General features: G+C 51.3%; 1 protein-coding gene across 2 annotated transcripts in view; it reads right to left on the bottom strand.

Annotated features, from left to right (window-relative positions):
- Nucleotides 1-18,552, bottom strand: part of SHANK2 (SH3 and multiple ankyrin repeat domains 2) — a 509,904-nt gene that overhangs the window by 402,370 nt on the left and 88,982 nt on the right. For both annotated transcript variants that reach the window (XM_038563628.1, XM_038563629.1), the window contains exons 4-6: nucleotides 16,064-16,267; nucleotides 12,647-12,718; nucleotides 10,306-10,414 (exon numbers count right to left, since the gene is read on the bottom strand). In XM_038563628.1, coding sequence (XP_038419556.1) covers nucleotides 10,306-10,414; nucleotides 12,647-12,718; nucleotides 16,064-16,267 — 385 coding nt within the window. The remainder of the gene's footprint in view (nucleotides 1-10,305; nucleotides 10,415-12,646; nucleotides 12,719-16,063; nucleotides 16,268-18,552) is intronic.

The raw sequence follows: 18,552 nt of genomic DNA, 5'->3' as shown, positions 1-18,552 counted from the left end.
GACGTTGGAAAACAATCTGGCAGCTTCTCAAAAGGTTTAACAGAGTTACCATGCAGTCCAGCAGTTCCCCAGATATGTGCATGAGACGGATGAAAACACGTGTCCACATGCTCTGTACAAGGATGTCCACAGCAGCCAAGAAGTGTCAACGACCCAAATGGCCACAACTGATGACTGGATAAGCAAAAGTGGCCCATTCAGAGGAATACCACTTGGCCACGAAAAGGAACACAGCACCATCACACACTACCACCTAAATAGAACTTGACACCGTGATGCTGAGTGAGAAACCAGTCACAAGGGACCTCATAGTGTGTGACTCGATTTCTATACAACATCCAGAACAGGCAAATCTCTAGAGATATAAAGAAAAACTGGTGGCTTCCAAGGATGGTGATTGGGGATGGGGAGTGATGGCAGAAGGGCACAGCCTCTCCTGTTTGGGTGATCTAAAGATCGTGGCGATCGTACAACTCTGAATATATTTTTAAAAACCATTGAACTGTACACTGTTAATGGCTAAATTTAATAGTATGTGAAATGTATCTCAATAAAGCCTTACAAAACACAAAAATTGAATTTAATTATATGTAAGTTATATCTTACTAAAATTTTTAATAAAAAATCATACATGGCGTATGTTACTAACATATTGAATGTGTTACAAAATACACACAGACAAATGTTTTTAAAAGGAAGACAAAGTTTGCTGTTTCTGCACCGCCTGATGGACCATCTGCACCTCCTTTGTGAGATAAAAGGACAGGAAGACAATCCCAGGGCATCCTCTGGGTTAAGAATCTTTGACTATTCAGAAGTTCACTGGTTGGCACATGTCCACAGCCACCCTGCCACCTGTCATATCTGCTGATGTGTCCATGTATGTGTTCCTGCAAATGCCAACGAGGGGCAGTAGCTCAGCCCTCTCCTTGTCCTAGCACCTGCCTATGGGGTGCACAGGACATGAACTACTCGGTGTCCAGTTACCAAAGACAGTGGGGCAGGTGGGGACTGTGGGCATGGAAGTCACTTTGCAGGATGGACAACCACTCCTGTTTGGATTCACCAGCGCCTCTGGCATTAATCTGCATTCAATGTTTCAGTGTTAAATTATGCGAAATCGCAGACTCTTCCAGTATGTTAGACTAGTCTAGTTAGACTAGAATATTTGATTAACGCCCCATCCCCACCATGAAAGAGAATGGGATCTGCAGCATCTTCTGTGGTACATGGTCCTCGACAAGGGGGACACATTCTCGTGATGTGATCCCAGGTGAGCACATGAGACTCATCCAAACAACCCACAGGCCTTGACATGAGCGAGCAAGTATGGAGGGTGGCAGCAGTTTTCCCCAAACTGTCGGCCTCTCTAAAGATTCTGGCAACTGCTTCTCACATGAGCCCACGAACCAGGGGGCTGGGGGGTGGAGGTGGGCATCATTCTTGTACTTCCTGCCACTTCCCACAAATGGAAGAATCACGATTGTCCTCACATTCTCTGGAGATGCTAGTTCCGGCGGCCAAATGTGCTAGAGAGGAGACAGTCCCAAGCAGGTGCTGGCAATGCAGATTTGTGAACAGAAGCAGGCACGAATCACTTTTGTGTGAGGACATCTTTGATAATGGGGAACACACAGGAGGGAGGCAGGTATAGAGAAGCCAAAAACAGAACTGTGGCCTGTGGCCTCCTATTCCAGACAAAATCCTGTTTCCAGAAGGAGGTGTGGCCAGTTTCAGGGAGAGCCATCAGACCTGGCCTGAGGGACCTAACAGCCAGGGCTTCCAAAGACACCAGGGAAAGTCTTGCAGCCAGGTTCCTGACTCCCATGCAAGGGTTATGTCATTCACACAGGCCTGTGGAGGCAGGAAGTCCATGGGCATTGCTTCAAGGTCAGACACTCTAAAAGTGCATGGTTCTTGCTCCCAGACAGTGGTGTGTGGCTGGGGATTCTCTCACAAGGAAGGCGTGGACTAATGTAGTCTGAAGCGGGCACACAGGACCAACCAGATCAGGAGCTGGAAAAGTATATGACCTTTTGAGCAAGCAAAACCTGAAGCCTCACAACAGGGAGAACAGGTTTGTAGCACTACAAACCTACTAGAAGGGATAAAATCCAGAACATTGGTAGCACCGATTTCTGGCAAGGATGGGCAGCCCAGGAGCCCCCAATCACCACTGGTGAGAATGCAAAACAGTGCACGACTTTGGAAGGCAGTTTGGCAGTTTCTTACAAAACTATAAAAATATTTTACCATATGTTCCAACAATTGCACGCCTTGGTATTCACCCAGCTGATTTGAAAACTTCTGTCCACACCACACCCTGCACACCAAAGTTTATAGCAGCTTAATTCATAATAGCCTCAAACTGGAAGCAACCAAGGTGCCCTTCCGCAGGGACGGGTAAACAAAACTGGAACATCCAATATAGTAGATGGCTATGAAGCAAGATAAAGAAAAGCCATGCAAAAAAATAAAAAATTATATATATATATAGCCAAATCTTAAATACATATTGTTAAATGAAAGAAGCCACCCCAGGGGAGCCTGGGGGGCTCAGTTGCTTAAGTAGCCAACTCTCGATTTCAGCTCAGGCCATGATCTCAGGGTTGTGAGATGGAGCCCCACATCGGGCTCCGTGCTTAGTGTAGACTCTGCTTGTCCCTCTCCCTCTGCTCCTCCTCCTGCTCATGCATTCAGTCTCTCTCTCTCAAATGAATGAATGAATGAATGCATTCAGTCTCTCTCTCTCAAATGAATGAATGAATGAATGCCTGAATGAATAAGTAAAATCTTAAAAAAAAAAAAAAGCCAGTCTGAAAAACCAGTGCTTGATTCTAATTATATGACATTCCAGAAAAGGCAAAACTATGGAGGAAGTAAACAATCAGTGGTCCCAGGGGCTCCAGAGAGGGGCAGGGTGGAATAGGTAAAAAGCACAGAGGATTGTTTTAAGTGATGAAAGTATTCTGTATGACCCTGTAATGGTGAACACAAGACTCAAACATCTGTCAAAATCATAAACTCCACAGCACACGGAGCGAACCTCAATGCATGCAAATTTTTAAATGAAGTTGAAAAATTCATAGAGGAGATGTGGTGGGGGCGTCCTGGTTTGGAATGCAGAATGTGACAAAAGAGTTGAACTGTATTACAAATGTAAAAAATAGCCTTGCCGGAGGGAGTTGGGGAACTACATGCCAGACCATAGAATAGGAACTCAAGGGAGTGGTTTGCAAGACGGACAGCAAAGCAAACCCAGGTAAGTGCCATGCTCAAGCAACTCACAAAGCTGCCTCCATTGTGGGGTGCAGGTCAGCAACTCAGAAACCACTATTCACGGATCCTGTGATTGAGCAATTAGATAAACAGATGGCAGAGGGAGGAAGCCCAGTTTCTCACTATTACTGGGCAGGTTATGGATGAGCAAAGGGAAGGGACTGCATTGATCCATGTGGCCACAGATCAGAGTCGGAGACATTAGCAAGAACTCATATTCAGCTTAATACATATACAGAAGCATTTATAGATATGCACATATTTGTGAGTTAGCATACACATACACACAGTTTGTTGCTCCACATTCGAGGGCCAGGAATCAAGTGCACCCCAGCAGCAGTGAGCACATTCAGCACCCAGATTTTGGTTCCTAAAACCATTCTCCAGTAAGAGGCAGCGGGCTCCTGGAAGACCAGCGGGCTCTAGGTCTGGGCAGGAAACATACAGGGTGAACCTGGGGCAAATAATAATGACCCACAGGGTCTGTCCAAGGGACACAGGAGCCAGCTGAAAGAGCTCCCAGTGCCCAGAGCTGGGAGCAATGAAATACAGCCCTGGGCCATAATCCAGATTATGAATTAAATACCCAATAGGTAAATGAATGTAAGAGTAAATAAATAAATGGGGGAGAAAAGACAAACCTCCGTCAAACATGCAGATATTCCATCCTTGAGGACGTGGCACATAACTCCCCACTTGTCAGGTGGGGGCTTCGCTTAGTGGCTTCCTTCAGAAGAGGACAATCCGTAAAGGAAAAAAAGAGGGACTGTATAGCCAGGACCTGATGTGCGCCTCACCCAGGTGAGCAGGGCTAGCATCACAGGGACAAGTCTGGTGGGGAAACGAGTCCAGACGTGATGGGGTAGGAGGATACTTCACCCTGGGGTCCTCCTCCCAAACCCACATCCCACTCTGACGATGATGCACACACACCAGACAAACCCCAATAAGGGGGACATTCCAAAATATGCCCGCCCAGGTCCCAAAAGAGCCAAGGTCAGTAAAAACAAGGAAAACGCAAGAAACGGTCACAACCAAAAGATGCCTACAGAGACAAGACAACTACGTGCCATGAGGACTCCTGGGGCAAAAAAGGGACGTTACCTACTAATAAGATATGAAGAAAGCATGCACTTTAGTTAATAGCAACATATCAGGATTGGCTGGTTGGTTATAAAATGCACCCTCCTCTGGTAGGATGGTAATCAGGGCAAATGGGCTCTGGGTACAGGTGGAACATTCTGTACCATCTTTATAACAATTCTGTAAACCCCAAACTTCTCTAACATAGTCACTGCTCTTATTTAGGTATTAAAGAACAGGTGATGGTGTGATGTGACAATGCTGCTGCTCACTCACCCCCAGCAGGCCCCGTAAGGAGACGCTCTGGACCACAGGGTCTTTGCCCCTGGCCATGTGTGCATGCCATGACATGGGTCACTGTGACAAGCGCCCAGACTGACCTCCTCTCCCCCTGGCCAGTTGTGGCAGATGGCCCAATGCCAAGGCCCCCTCCTGCAGCCCTCGTTCCTGCCCCCACCCAAACTCCTTACTTGCTTGACATACTGCATCTCTCCCTACCATACGCACCTTATGAGTCACCTGTCACCCTCGCTGAAACATAGTGTGGTGTACAAAAGAAAACCCTGAAGTAACTGCATGTTCTACTCGAGCTTGCATTTGAAGACAGGCTCCTTTGTACCAGGAAGTGCACCTGACCAGCCATATGCACCAGAACCCAATCCGTGGCGGCACAGTCTTCCAGCAGTATCTCCGACTCTCTGCAGATTGACATTTATGAGGTTCTGGAACCCTGTCTGCTCAAAATGCACCCCCCCCTTCTGTGTACCCAGTGCTATTATTTCTGGAGAATCTAATTCCAGGATTCTCATAGGGGCTCCAGTGAGGCAACCACATGTGGACCATTGTTCATCATCTGCATCCAAGAAGCCCCTTCTGTCCTCAAAGGCAGTGCTGGGAGGAGGCACTGCTCGGCGTATGGGGAGCCAGAGTGTCCGAGAAAGCTTCTAATTGGGCCACGTGGGAGCCAGGAGGGACTCCCAGGAGCCGGGCTGTGGCGACACGTGGTGGAGCCAGGCACATCTCGGCACAGATGATGGACAACACCAGCCTGACAAACTGATGAGCTACTACCTCCCTGGAAACTAACTTAGTCATTGGATCTCAGAGGTGAAGTCCAGACCCATCACAGGTGACCGGAGAAAGCCACTCCATCAATGAAAATTCTATTTTTTTACTTCTCAATATGTTCCATGATTTGAAAGACTTTATTTCTGGCTTTATTAACACTCCCACCTTTTGTCATGCCCATGCTTCTTTCAAATTTGGGAACACAGTGTGAAATAAAAGCACTAAACTAATTTTTGCTCAAATTACTAGTTTTCGTTCCTTCCTTGGGACTCAGAACACCACGCGCCTTGTCCCACAGGTGCCAACCAAAGCAGGAGATGAGCCCAGAGACCCTGGTGGGTGCAGCTTTATTTCTTCACGTGACCTTTGCTGTTACTGATTAAAATTTCCACTAGAATAGGCACCAGACAGTTCGTTGTAATCACAGGCTGCTTTATTTTAATTGACAGGTCGTTCTATGGAGATTTCATTATCTCTTGCACATCCCTCATCCCAAAGGGCTGCTTCTCCAACCTGGGGCCCCCACATGCAGCCCAGAAGCGTCTGAAAACCACAAAGCCCACTACAGGGCCATGGCCTGAGTCAGAACATTGTGTTTCCTGCCATTTAGGAAGCAAGCTGCTTTCAACTCTCTACACCAGGGGCGAAGTCGGCTTTCCCGCAGATTCTGCTGCTCGCCAACTGGCTTTGAAAAAGTCACCCAACTCAGTGTGGAGCTGGTGCCTATTCTAGTGGAACAGGCGACAATTGTCAGAGCCCATGAGGACGACAGTGCAGCGTCTGGAGTAAGAGGGGAAACAAGCCAGCTCTTCCCTCCCACCAGGATGGCCTGGCGCTGCAGCACATGCTCCCATCCCAGGACGGTGAGGGGACCTGCTCCGAGACCACAGACCGTCCAGTCCTGGACCCTCTGCACCAGCCAGAGCCCTGGCCGTGTCTCGCCAGGCACACGTGTGAGAAGAGAGACCCACCTCCTTTCCCCAGGGGTGAGAGCATAGACCCTGTGGTCCCAGGGCAGATGAGCCCAGGCTTTGCCTCCTCTGCTCTCAGAGGACACTGGCCAAACACAGAGGGCCAGCTTCATGGGACACACGATGATTAAGGGAAAAGAGGCTTCCCACGCCCTTGACACATCGCTGGAACTTAATAGGCTGTCATGTAACTATGGCTGTGATTATTAAGTGCCCTGGTCACTGTTAGGGTGACTGGCAGTGCCAGAATGTCTGGGACCAAGGGGATCCCCAAGCATGGGACTTTCAATGTGAAAACCAGGGCCATCCCAGGAGAATGAGGACAAGTTGGTCACACTACCTGTTGTCTGGAGGCAGCCTGTGATAGTCAACTATGGGTTGTCTCCATAGCCAGGGCGCCTCCCTGGGCAGCGCTCACCTCCCATGGGGGCTGCTCTGTGCCGTCATCCTGGGACTTATCCACAGCTTAGCTCCTTTACAGGGAACGTCCGTCCCACTCTCCACCGCGCTTGTTTCACTCCTCGTGCGTGGTCCCCACTTTCCCTGGCCCCCAGCTAGAATGGCTTCTTCTCGCCTAATTTGGGGGTGTGCATGAAAAATCTGAAGATGTTGAGGATGGCACGGTGGAGCTGGGGCACAGTGAGGGTCTGACGGCACTGTCTACAGCGGGGTCTCAGGTCTGCACATGGCCTCTGGTTCAGAACTTTCTATCTTAAATATCTCTTTTTTGTATCCTGTAAATATTTTTGTTTGACCTCTAAAAATAAAACCCAGTATGTCTGATCATTGGTAATTATGTCTACACACAAGAATACCTGCATACAGATGTTTATAGTAGCTATTTTCACAAGTGCTAAAGACCTAGAAGCAGCCAAGATGTCCTTCAACAGGTGGATGGAAAAATTAACTGTGGTCCATCCAGTCACTGTAAGTGCCAGGCAGCATTAAAGAGAAGTGAGCTCCTGAGCTGAAAAGTCACGGAGGGACCGCACACGCATCTTACGAAGCGAAAGAAACCATTTTGAAAAGACCATACGTTATGATTTTAACTCTACAACATCCATGTAAAACCATGGAGACAGTGAAGAGATCAGTGGTTGCCAGGCGTTAGCAGGGATGGAGGGTGAAAGGTGGATCACAAATGACACTGAGGGCAAGGAAACTACTCCATATGACCCTATGGTGATGGACACCTGTCATAACTGCTTATCAAAACCCACAAAACGGATGAAACCAAGAGTGGACCCCAAAGTAACCTGTGGACTCTAATTAGTAACGATGGGCTCATGGCTATAACAATCTGCCCCATTAACGCAAGATGCTGATAACAGGGGAGCTGGTGGTTATCGGGGACCCCCACAGAGCTTCCAGCTTTTCCAATCATTCTCCTGTAAACCTGAAACTGCTCTAACAAATAAAATCTACTAATTAAAAAAAAAAAAAAAAAAAAAGCTGGGCCAAGAGAAGATGGAGAAGGGGGGAAGGTTCTGCTTTCTAGGGGAATGTTGACCACGACCAGGAGAGATCTGGACGTGGACCATCTGGCAGTCACTGCACGTCAATGACTCTGCTTTACAAGTTACACTTAAAAATAAATAACAGTTTTTAGTTTGTTTGGGCAAGAAAACAACAAAACAAACAGACAAACCCCAACGGCACACACAGCCTGATCACATAATCCACCGGCCGAAGGTAGAGACAGGGGCAGCCCAAGAGGAAACTCTCCCAGACAGCCAGGAGCATCCAGAAATGGGCACAGACCTGTATCTGGGTCTGTGCTGAGTGGTTTTGGAAGCTGGGTAGAGTCTGCCCTGGAAGGAGAGTCATTGCAAGCCCAGAATCTGGAAGATACCAGTTTCAGAGAAGGAGGCCACGTGTGAGAAGAAGAGCAGCCCAGAGCAGATCCCCTGACCTACCCCCTACTGCTGGCCCTCCTCCGTGGAATCATCTGGAAACAGCCACGTTCAAGGCCAGGCTGGTGGACGTCCAGGGCAAAGGCTGCCCAAGGAGGGAACTGCAGACACTGGAGATGCACGACCCCTCCAAGAGTGCCTTCCGTGTCCTCCCACCACCACGTGTCCCATCTCCTGGCATCTCAGACAGAAGTTAAATTTGGGAGACATACAAGTCCACAGTGATCACGGCTGTGATCCAGCAGCCTGTGCTGGGTGTGTGTGTGGGGGCGGGGGGTGTGCACAGCTGGATGGGCACAGGCAGGGGTCCTGCCCCAGCTGCAGCGGTCAGAGGAACCCCTAGAGATGATGAGAAAGCTCCATCCTTGAGCAGATACATGCATGTGCTGTGGGCTCAGTCACTGAGTGGCCAAGCGGGACATGTTTATGTGACAGTCCTCCGGAGGAGGGCTGGCAAGTCACCAGAAGAGAAGGAGGGGCCCCGCAGTGGCTGAGTCCAGGAGGAACCTTCTCTAGCCCCAGGGATGAACACCCCAAGGATGAACACCCCAAGCTGCCACAGAGACCACCTGAGCCCTCTCGGCCAGCCCAGCTCGGCGTGTCCCTGGCAGGGCTCCCACCAGGGTGACACGGGCAAGGTCTACAGACAGTCTGGTTGTCACAGGTGGGGTGGTGCTACTGGAGCCCAGGGTGAGGCTGGCGATGCTGTACATGTCCTACAACACATGACACAGCCCCCGCCACGAATCACCATCTGGCCCCAGGACAGAGTCCACCATAAGAAGGAAGGAAATCCTGCCACAAGGATTGGATCCTGTGGGGGCACTGACGATCCATGGATGGACCCTTGGGACACCAAGCTGAGTGCAATGAGTCAGGCAGATGCCCGTAGGATGTCACTTGCATGTCAAACCCCAAAATACCGACTCCCAAAGCAGAGAGCAGACGGCTGGCTGCCAGCGGCGGGGTGGGATCAGCGTGAAGGTAGTCAAAGGTACAAACTTCCAGTTACGAGATGTATGAGTCCCAAGTCCCAGAGACAGTGACTACAGTTAACATTACTGTTCTGTGTATCTGCTGAAAGAGCAGATCTTAAGGGTTCTCATTGCAAGAAAAGCAACTGTAGGGATCCCTGGGTGGCACAGCAGTTTGGCGCCTGCCTTTGGCCCAGGGCGCGATCCTGGAGACCCGGGATCGAATCCCATGTCGGGCTCCCGGTGCATGGAGCCTGCTTCTCCCTCTGCCTGTGTCTCTGCCTCTCTCTCTCTCTGTGTGTGACTATCATAAAAAAAATAAATAAATAAAATAAAAAAATAAAAAATAAAAAAAATAAAAAAATAAAGAGACCTTATAAATAAAATAAAATAAAATAAAATAAAATAAAATAAAATAAAATAAAATAAAATAAAATAAAATAAATAAAAAAGAAAAGCAACTGTAACTCTGCGTGGAGACACGTTAACCAGTCCTCAGAGGAGAGTATCGAAACACGATGCTAAATCTCAATAAAACTGGGGGCGGGGGCGGGGTAAGATTAAATAAATAAAGATCAATGCTCATTTGGAATTGTTTAAAGATGAAGAAATCACCCAGCCCCACAAGTCACAGGCACGGAGTTCGGGAACCCCTGGGCTGTTCGGATTTGCGAATGTAAATAAGGAGGCAGGTTTCAGCTGGAAGAGCAAGGTGTGCACGTGCCAGCGTGTCTGCCCTGACGGGCGCTCAACAGCACCACACGCCTCACCATCCCTCCTGTATTCATTCGCTTACCCAGCGGCTGTGGATGAGCACCTACTGTGCGCCAGGCACCGTGCTCGGCTCCACGGCTCGGCCCTTCTCTGGAACTCACCCAGGAATGAGAAAGCACTTTCAAAAACCAAGAAAAGCCTAAGTGTTGCACGTGCGTGTGGGATCTGACGACAGAGGCACTTTTTCGGGCCGAGCCCGCACTTGTGCGAGGCTTACTGACGTCCTCCGCACCCAGGACCTACCTCCTGTCTCCGGGTCATGGAAATTTGGATCCAGGCCTCGTTCCAGCATTTTGACGACCTTCTCCACCAAACGGTGCTGAATATGGTCCATGAATTTTTTCAGATTGGTCTAAGGGGAAAAATAAGAAAACAGAAATGTCTTTACAGCCCCTGGGAAGGTTCCTTATTACGGGGCACGCTCCAGCCTCCTCTGGGGACAGGGAGCCACCCCGGACAGGGCGCTGCAGACCCGCCAGGTGGCAAGCTCACTGCACCCGGAACTCCAGCACCAAGCATGGAGTCCAGCGCGGGGCAGACGCAGCCAGCCTGTCCTGGATGGAGGTTTTAGAACTCTCCTGCTTTCACTGCCCGTGCCAGGAGCCACAGGGCGATCCTTCACTTTTGAAAGGAACAAGCCACCTGGGCCACTTCAAAAAACTACTGCTTCCAGGGTCCACCCCAGAGCTTCAGCCTCCATCTCTGGGAAGCGAGGCCCAAGGATGGATAGTTATGCTTTGTAATCTCTAAAGCAGCAGCCGCAATGGAGAGCAGATAGGGCAGCTGTCACTCAGGGAATCCACTTGTTGGTGAACGTCTGTGACTACTTGCACAGAAACAAAGATGCCTGGTCATGGAGCAATTCAAGGTCAAAAGAGACAATCACATCCTGTGGGGTAAACGATCAGTGGGTCAACCCTGGTGGGGAGGGACGTCCCCCAGCTATGCCTGGCCTCGTCAGTAACTGGAATCATGATTTCCTGCCATGGAGCAGAAAGCCTGGGCCAGCTGAGGATAACCCCAATACACAATCTGCCTTCCTCTGAAGGAGCTAACTCTTGCCACAGGCCAGATTCCGTGCCCCCTCCACATGGCTCCCAGGACACACCACGTGGGCAGCACCGGGGGGGTGGGGGGCGGGGGCTGGGCCTCCAGCCCCCCAACACAGGCTGGATCTCCACCCACACACTTTAAGGACTTTCTAGGGCCAAAATTAGCAAATGCCCAAAGACACAAGATACACTCATTCTCACTTAACGTTTTCACTGTTATTTAGTAACTGACTTTTTTTTTTTTAATCCAAAAAGCACATTTTTATCTACATGTTAGAAGGTGAGAAAAAAAAAAAAAAGCTTCCAGACCTTGAGGTCTAAACACCACCATCCAGGTGGATTCTAGGGCTGGGCAGGGAACATGCATAAGGAGTCAGACCATTAGTTGTGCCACAAAGTTGTCAGTGCTCAGGGGACAGCAGCACAGGCCAGAGGGCAGACAGCCAGGCAGAAGGGCTGCCACCAGCCACATCTAGACAACTTGCGGACATTAATAAATAATGGCGTATCACACCCGTTGAGCACAATAAAAATCCATGCATCTGTTGTGATACAAATGGGGGTCAGAACAAAAACCAAGGGAACCTGCTGGTTGAGAACTCACAACCAATCTGTGTGGGCTCACAGCACCAGGCAGGCTCCCCGGGCAGCCCAGGACGGGCTAGGGACTGCATCCAGGCAGCTTCCCATCACTGCCTTTCTCTATGCTCCACACCCTCGAGCATCCTCAGATAACACATATCCTCCTCGACGCCACGGTGGGTGTGACCACGCACCCCAGTCCCAGCACCTGGTGGACACACACAGCGACGCCGACAAAGGGCAAGAACACCCACCACACGTCCAGCCAGCAAGTGAGCGCTCACGGACCACAGCCCATGGCTCTCGGCCTCGACCCTCTCCTTCACACCCCTGCCGGCCTCCTGCTGCTCTCACCTCCATGCGGTTTATGTAAACAGCTCTCTAATCAGCTCCGTGCTCAGTGTGTCCTCTCTGGTGGCAGCAGTGGCTCAGAGAGAATGGCTGCCTCTCTACCCAAAAACACCCAGGAGGTGATGTGCACAGAGCAGCCTCCCTTCTGGTCCTACTCCACGTGCAAGTTGTCACCCAGCATGCTTTCATCACACAGAAGAGGATGGCTGTGTTCAGGGGCTCTGGGGACCCGGGACGGCGTGTTCATTCATGTGCTTAATTCAGGCCACGTGGGCCTCGCCCACAGTGTGTGCGGGCTCCCGGACATAGCATCACCTTCCCCACCGTGCATGCGTCTGAACCCACCCTGCTCAGAGCCCCGCCCTCGAGGTATCTTCACGTTCCCCTGCCCGAGCCCCCACCAGCTTCACCAAGCACCCCTGTCCCCGGGGCAGCCAGTGCACCTGCACATCCTGGCCCCATCCCTCCACGACATGCACATGGCAGGTGCTTCCCAGGACAGGAAGCCGCTGCCCGAGGAACTGCCCTGATCTGCAGAGATGGTAACGCCACGTATGCGACACAGGGCCAGCGTGTGAATGCCAGCCCTGCCCGCCTACCTTCGTGTGTAGCTTGGCCAACTGCTTCTCGTCCAGATTGGATTGCTTATACACCCGCTTCTTGTATCGAAACTGCATGGAAACAGAAAGAGGAAAAGAGAAGAGATGTGAATACGATATGATGATACGAAGAGATGATGAATACGTCATGCGGTGTTCGGGGAAGCATGGCTTTGTCCTCGGCCACGTCACGGGAGGCAGGGGCCCCACAGCAAACTCCTGTGTCAGGTCGACTAACCGTATTCCTCCTGCAGGCCCCTGACATTGCAGGAACAGCACCTGCGAAGATCCACGGCCACGTGGCCGAAAAGGCACAGAAAGCAAAGAGAGCAACCCAGGGGGACAAAGGAGTCATCCCCTCCTATGGGGAAGCCACGGCCAGGGCTCCTCTCATGAGCGGTGGTCACGGTCCTCACGACCGTGCTTGTGGCCCCGCTGACAAATCAGGATGTGTGTCTTCGACGTCCACCCCTAGGACGCCCACCCTGGGGAAGCCAGCGTCCCTGCTGCAGCCTCTGCCAGGGACTCTCGATGGCGTCCGTCTCCTTGAACACGGCGCCTCCTCTGAGCTGGAAACTACACATTCTGTTCCGATGCAGCCAGTGCCCAAGAAGAACGTACTGGGGTCACTCCGCCCTGAACCCCAGCACCTCCACCTCCTGCTCCTCCCGGCCAGCCCGTCGCACTCGCAGAGATTGCCAGGTGAGGCACCTGCTCCGATCCCAGCCCCGCCAATGTGCCGTCAGCATTGGCCGACTCTCCGCATCCGGGACTGAGCTCCCTGGTGTGATGGCGGGGAGGCCCGAGGATGGCACGAGAGGGAGCACAGCGAGGGGTGGGGAGGTCGAGGCAGCAGGGAGCTCATCCTGGCACTGAGCTAATTTCACATGTAGGTCCACCTTGCTCTCCTCTCCTATCTCCTGCCAACAAAACAGCAGTTTGATGACACACAGAATTCCTCTGTCACACACACTGAAACTTGGTTTTTTTTTTTTAAGTGGTGAAATAAGACTGTAGTGAAATCAAAATGTTCCGTGAGACTCGGCTGTTCAAGGTTCCGGGATGAGCACTGGGGAAAGACTGCAGGTGTCCATCTTCCTGAACCAAACTGGGAGGCAGGGATCCAGGCCCATTTTAGGATTTTCACCCCCTGGTTCTAGATTCAAGGGGGACAGCATGTTCTGCATGCAGCGCCCTGGGCTGCAGTGAGCCCCTGCACACCCCGTCTTCACCCATCAGACCTCTGAGATTTCAGGTGCCGCTGGGAGTGACGTTGGGAGAGGTGATGACTCCCTAACTGACAAGTCTAAGGGAATTCAAGTCGGGGGGTGGTGGCTTCTGGGTATAGAAATACGCTAGGGTTCCCATCTTAGCCAGATGGGAACTGCTCGGAGGAGGGTGTTTCCAGGATCGCCAGCATTCCTGGCTCGTGGCCATGGAGGGATGCACTCTGGAATCCAAACCTTTTCCTGCTGTTTCCTCAATGTTTCATAAGCAGCCAACCATATTCTACCAAAATTCTCGGAGGCAAAGAGCTCACAGCCACGCATGCCCCTCATGTGCAGAGCACCAGACACATCTCATTTCACACCGTGGATCACCTGGCAGGATACAGGCCCAAGGAGATGGATGGATACGTGGAGGTACAACTCCCTCATGGCAAGGAAATTGCCAGCTCGTCCACAGAGCACCTTGCTGGAGCCTCACAGCCCCCACCAAGAAAGCTGAACTAATGTTACCCCAATTTCAAAGCTGTTACCTGAGGCCCAGAGAGGCTGGGTGGTGGGCTTGGGCTGCACAGCTACCAGGATCGGACCAAGCCCCACCTGGGATGATGCACATGCAGGAGTAGAGATGCTTCCCCTGCAAACCTCTCAGTTTCAGCTCCCATGACACATGAGTCCCTGGACAGGAAGGACATGGGAGGGATACTACGTGTGCCTGCTGTTCTAGAAACAGTAGCACCTTCCTGCCCAGGTCACTGTGCATCCTCACGCCCTCCTCATGCCTTCTCATTTGCTTCTCAGGGGTGAGTGGTGGGCCAGCCAGAGTCACCTCCTCCAACTGCCTCTCTGATCAAGAGTAGGCTCTGGCCTTTTCCGTCTTCACCAGGTTTTATGTCATTATGAAAATTATATCAGTCCTGGAATGAACCATCCATTCACTGTTCCTGGTCTACCACCGCCCAGTCGAGTGTGAGCTCCATCAGACCAGAACCTTTAACACACCTACAAAGTGGTATTTAGCAGGCCCCCAACAAGCGGGTCCCCCCTCCACAATGGATACCCACTTTATGTATGAGCCAACTGAGGTAAGAACAGGGAACCACAGGATGCCAAGTGGCACCCCATCTTTTCCTCCACCGAAACCCCTCCCTCTGGTCTGACATATGCTTGTTTTAATGAGGATCCCAATAACCTCAGCCTCGAACTCACTATTAGGAGTAGAAATGTGTGGATGATGTCCAGCCTTGGGCCATGACCTCTTAGACCTCAGAGTGATCTAATCGCTGATAATATCATAGAACACACCAAGGTTGCTGAAGGCACAGCTTCAATTCCACACATACAGCGTCTCACTGTGTGATGGGGCTGAGGTGAGTATAATCTCTGGATACCAGAAGCACACTGTGCAACAGGACAAAGGCTGCTTGAATGACTATGAATGACTATCTTAGTACATCCCATGGAGGGACACCTGGGGTGACTCATTGGTTGAGCATCTGCTTTTGGCTCAGGTTGTGATCTCAGGGTCCTGGGATTGAGTGGCGCATTGGGCTCCCGGCAGGAAACACACCTCTCCCTCTCCCTGTGTCTCTACCTCTCTCTCTCTGACTCTCATGGATAAATAAATAAAATGTTTTTTAAAAAAATACGTCCCATGGAAATACTATGGGTAAACCTGGGGATGTGGCAAGCCGGGGGTCAGATCGCCGGAGGCTGGCGTCACACTTCACATGGAAGTGCATTCGGGTGACCTTTCATGAGGCAGGCCCACAGCCACAACAGCTCCGAGCCCCCTGGTCATTCCTCAGACAAGAAGCTGGAAGTCATGCTTCCAACTACAGCCAGATGGCCACTGGCCACTGTGCACCCAAGGGCAGGGAGACCCAGTCGGGAAGGCAGAAGCAAACCCATCCTGTACGCCAGGACCCGCAGGTCCTGGTGCCATGAGCCTGAGGCAGACTTATGGTTTGCTCATCCCAAGATTTCTCTGCAACAAATTCATCCCATCTACAGTAAGGAAACAAATCGATCAAAACTGTGCAGCTGTCTGAAATTCACCAAATTAATTGCAACCTCAAAGCCCCAAACTAACTTCTAATTTGGGGGTCTTGTCTGAATCCATATCAAATTTGGAGTTCCGTGAAGGTCCTCCCCTCCACCCCGTGTCCAGGCCATGGGGCAGCAGCAGTACCTCCAGGGACGGGATGCCCTTGCCCACGGGCTGCGGGTACTCGCGCAGAAGCCGCTCCTCGTCCAGGAACTTCCCATCACGCCCGTTGCTGGCCGGCTGGAAGAGCCCGTAGTTCAGGACGTCCTTCAGGCTCTGGTTCAAGGAACACAGGATCCGCTGCTTTGCAACCCACACGGTCGCATCCGGGTTAAACCGAATGCACTTCTGCAAGGAAGGACAAAGACACCTGGTCAGTGGTGCAGCCCAACCCGCACGTGGCCAGAGATGTCAAGGTGTTTCCATATAGGTTCTCGGAGCAGCAGACCCCCCAACTTTTCAGGATGAGAAATGATGGAGACACCGAGTAAATATAAAAGGAGAAGAGTGAGGATTGAACCATGGGCTTCTGTGGCCTTGACTCAGAACCAGGTATCTGCAGGGTTCTTCTGGTCACCAACACCGCCTATTGCCTTGGGCTGCTCCCACACCTGCGTGGAGCTCCTCAAATCCCAGCGCTTGTGGAGACAGTGCAGACCCAGCACCGCAAAACACCACCACTCAACAGAGCATCTGGGGCCGCACGTCCAGGTGGGCCTCACAACCTGCCCTTCTCACAAGTGTGAAGGTGACACTGCTGCAGCCAGTCAGGGGAACACACCGTGAGGACCGCAGCTCAAGCAAATTATAGCATGATTAAATTTTCACATTGGCTGCACATTGACATCTCAGGTATGGACGGGGGTCTCGACTTGTAACTCCTCTGATGGGAACATCCACGGCAAGCATCTGTGTACCACCCCTGCGGACTCTGAACCTAACAGCCTTGGAACATTGACACCACCCCGCCCAAGGCAGAAAGGAAGGCAATGACGAAACACGGTGTGATTTAAAAATCGTTATCAGTTGCCAGGAGAGCTAATTTCTTAACATCTCTGTAGACAGTGTCTGCAAATCAATCACACTTTCCAAAAACCTAACAGTGCCACTAAGAACCCAAAGGTCACAGCTTGGCCACGCTCTCGGGCCCCTTGTGTGAGATTCACCAACAAGCCATGAAACACAAGTGCCAGGTCACATCTGCTTCTAACTGATCCTTCTCACTTTTTATTGAATTAAAATTATGTTCTGTTGAACAGCCATCAGCAGGAGCTCAAGAGTTTGCTTTATCACTGCAAAAAATGTTCAGAAAGGACAGGAGGCTGGGACCAATTGTCTCCTGGGGGTTCTGCATGGGATGCAGAGGCCCTCCTCCCTTGATCCGGAGCCTGAGCTTTGGGGAGAACCTCCCAGTGGGGTAAGATGAGCCAGCTACTCTCAACAATGAGGAACGTTCAGCAGGCAGCCAGAATCCCACCCCCCAGGAAACCTGACCTGGTAGGCCTGAATGCTCCATCTGTCCCTCCCCAGGGCCAAAGGCTGAATTCAAGGGTAACCTTGGAGCTCCTCTTGGGGCTATCAGGCTGAGTGTGGGCCCACTGTGCACTTCAGAGACACTTCATGATTGCCCACAGGTCCGCCCAGCCATGGCTGAGTGAGAAGAATATCTGGAAACTTTGGTACAAAAAACTAGATCTGCTTGATGTGATGAGGTGGGGCCGCAGATAACTTGCCCATTCCTGTGTCAGGAGTCCCCATCAGTCTCTGGTTCTAACCTCGCAGACGTCTAACTCAAGTTCCCTTGGATACCAGCACCCTAGGAAGGCCTGGGCCACCCCCCACACACGCACACACACACTGGCACAGCAAAGGTGGTGCCAACAGGTGAGTACAGAGCAGAGCATGGGCTGGGTCCTGCTCCCAAGGGACCCATGTGCTCACAAGTCATCACAGAGAGCACACTCCACTTTGGGCTGAGCTGGGGATGCAGAGCCTATGCCCTGGGCAGGCCAGCCTTGTACAATTAAAAATCATCCTGCTCTAAGAAACGTCAAGAGGGCCCCATTCAGAAACTTCCAGAAGGAGCAGGAGCCCAGAGGTCAGAAAGGCTTGGGCTTGCAACCCAATCATTCACATTAACCCTTTGATCCTGGGCAAACCCACACACCCAGCAGTCCCCATTCCCAGGATGAAAATCATGGCACCTACACCTACCTGACTCACGGGGCTGTTGTAAGGGTCAAGCAGAAGGTAAATAATACGTGACACTGGGGGTTGACTGTGTCCTGCAAAACATGCTGACGTCCTAACCCCCTTTATCTGTGCATGTGACTTATTTGGAAATAGAGTCTTGGCAGATGTCATCAAGGTAAGATGAAGTCATAACAGAGTAGGGTGGGCCCCGATCTGCTGTGACTGTGTCCTTACGAACAAGGGAAATTTGGACACAGATGTGCACGCGCCACATGAAGACAAAGGCAGAGACGAAGTGTGCATCTGTGAGTCAAGGAGCACCATGGAGCACCAGCAGACCCCAGCAGCTGGGGCAGAGGACTGGCCTGGACGCTCCCTCCCAGCCTCAGGGAGGACCCAGCGCTGCCCATACCTGGATGGGCAGACTCCAACCTCCAGGG

Source organism: Canis lupus, chromosome 18, assembly GCF_011100685.1.
Source record: "Canis lupus familiaris isolate Mischka breed German Shepherd chromosome 18, alternate assembly UU_Cfam_GSD_1.0, whole genome shotgun sequence".
NCBI classification, from domain to species: Eukaryota; Metazoa; Chordata; class Mammalia; order Carnivora; family Canidae; genus Canis; species Canis lupus.
Note: the sequence above shows the minus strand (reverse complement) of the source record. Positions and strands in the feature narration are given on the sequence as shown.